General features: G+C 66.2%; 1 protein-coding gene across 1 annotated transcript in view; it reads right to left on the reverse strand.

Moving 5' to 3' along the window:
- SNX22 (sorting nexin 22) overlaps positions 1-1,087 on the reverse strand; it is a gene marked incomplete at its 5' end in the record, with an annotated part of 3,208 nt that extends 2,121 nt beyond the window's left edge. Inside the window, 3 exon segments of the mRNA XM_014593283.2 lie at positions 49-143; positions 594-698; positions 1,004-1,087. Coding sequence (XP_014448769.1) covers positions 49-143; positions 594-698; positions 1,004-1,087 — 284 coding nt within the window.
- Between the last annotated feature and the right edge of the window lie 267 nt (positions 1,088-1,354).

Genomic DNA, 1,354 nt, shown 5'->3' on the forward strand with positions numbered 1-1,354 from the left:
TGAGAACCCTACACCTACTCCCCACCGCCCACCCCACAGGTCTCTGACCTCCAGCTGCCAGTCTTGGGGTCCGCGGGGAAGTGCCGAAGCCTCAGGAATTCCAGTAACTCTTTGGGCACATCCTGGTTCAGGTACAGGATGCCCTGGGAGGACAGAGGAAACCTATATTCAGACCTCGCTACTAATTTGCATAGCCAGGTGCAAATGGGGCCCTTTGTTCCAAAATAATTAAGAATTTCAAGACGGTGAGAGCATTAAACCAAGCCCAGGGCCCTTGTTAACACTGGACCCTGCAGGGTGCACAGACTGGACCCCAGCCTGTGGTTCGCCCTCACCGTGCAGGGGAGACCCCAACCCCCCCCAGGGGGCAACACAGAGCTAGAAGCAGACGGGCTTACCCTCCCCTAACCCAGGACCACCTTCCTCCTGGCGATCGCCAGTCGGTCTCAACAATACGATAAAGCCCCCGCGAGCCAACGCTGTTCAGAACACCCAGGTGAGAGTAAATCGCGCCTTCGAGTCCTGGGTCTCCCCACACCTGAGCCACAGCCCTGCTCCAGGAGGTGGAGCCGACGGGAGTGACCCTGGCGCACCTGGATGTAGGCCTCCAGGCCCTGCCGGCGCTGTTCCAACCCTCTGCTCCTCCAGTTGGGCAGGCGTTTCGACGGGAAGTCGGGGACTTTGTACCGTTTCTTGATCTGCTAGAGGTTATGCGATCCAACCAGAGCACTCGGAGGAGACCTCCAGCCCCGGCCAGGGCTCTCCCCAAGCCCCGCGTCCCTTTGGGCTCTACCGTGGGACACCCTGGTGAGTGGGACTCAGGACGGGGCGAGGGAGGCCACCCACCCCAAACGCCCCTGGGCGGGCCGGTCTTGCCCGACACGGACTGCGGGCTGGTGTTCGCTCGCAGCCCGCGGGGAGTCTGCCCAGGACTGCGCCCTCCGGGGGCAGGGGCGGTGATGGGTGGCCGAGGCTGGCCCGGGGCTCTGCCGCCCGCACCTACCCGCTTGTGCAGCGCGTGGAACTCGCTGTAGCGCCTCGGCACGGTGTGTCTGCGCCCGCGGCACAGCACCTCCACGCGGAACACCTGGGGCGGTGTGAGCCGTGAGGCCGGCGGGGAGGCGGCACCCCCAGCCCGCGTCGCGCCAGCCCTCCCCGCTCCAAGGTTCAGAGGGCCGGGAGCCCGCGCTCCCCCGACACCAGGGAGAGAGGGCTGGCGGACCCTCCCTCTGCTCCGTGTGGTCCCCTCAAGAGCCCAGACTGCGGTCCGCGGGACCCCGAAACCCCCGGCTGGCTGTTCCCCGACGGCCCGGGGCGCGGGGTTCCCTGGCGCTCGGCGCAGGGAAATCTGGCG

This window comes from Tupaia chinensis, unplaced genomic scaffold (genome assembly GCF_000334495.1).
Source record: "Tupaia chinensis unplaced genomic scaffold, TupChi_1.0 Scaffold000063_1, whole genome shotgun sequence".
NCBI classification, from domain to species: domain Eukaryota; kingdom Metazoa; phylum Chordata; class Mammalia; order Scandentia; family Tupaiidae; genus Tupaia; species Tupaia belangeri.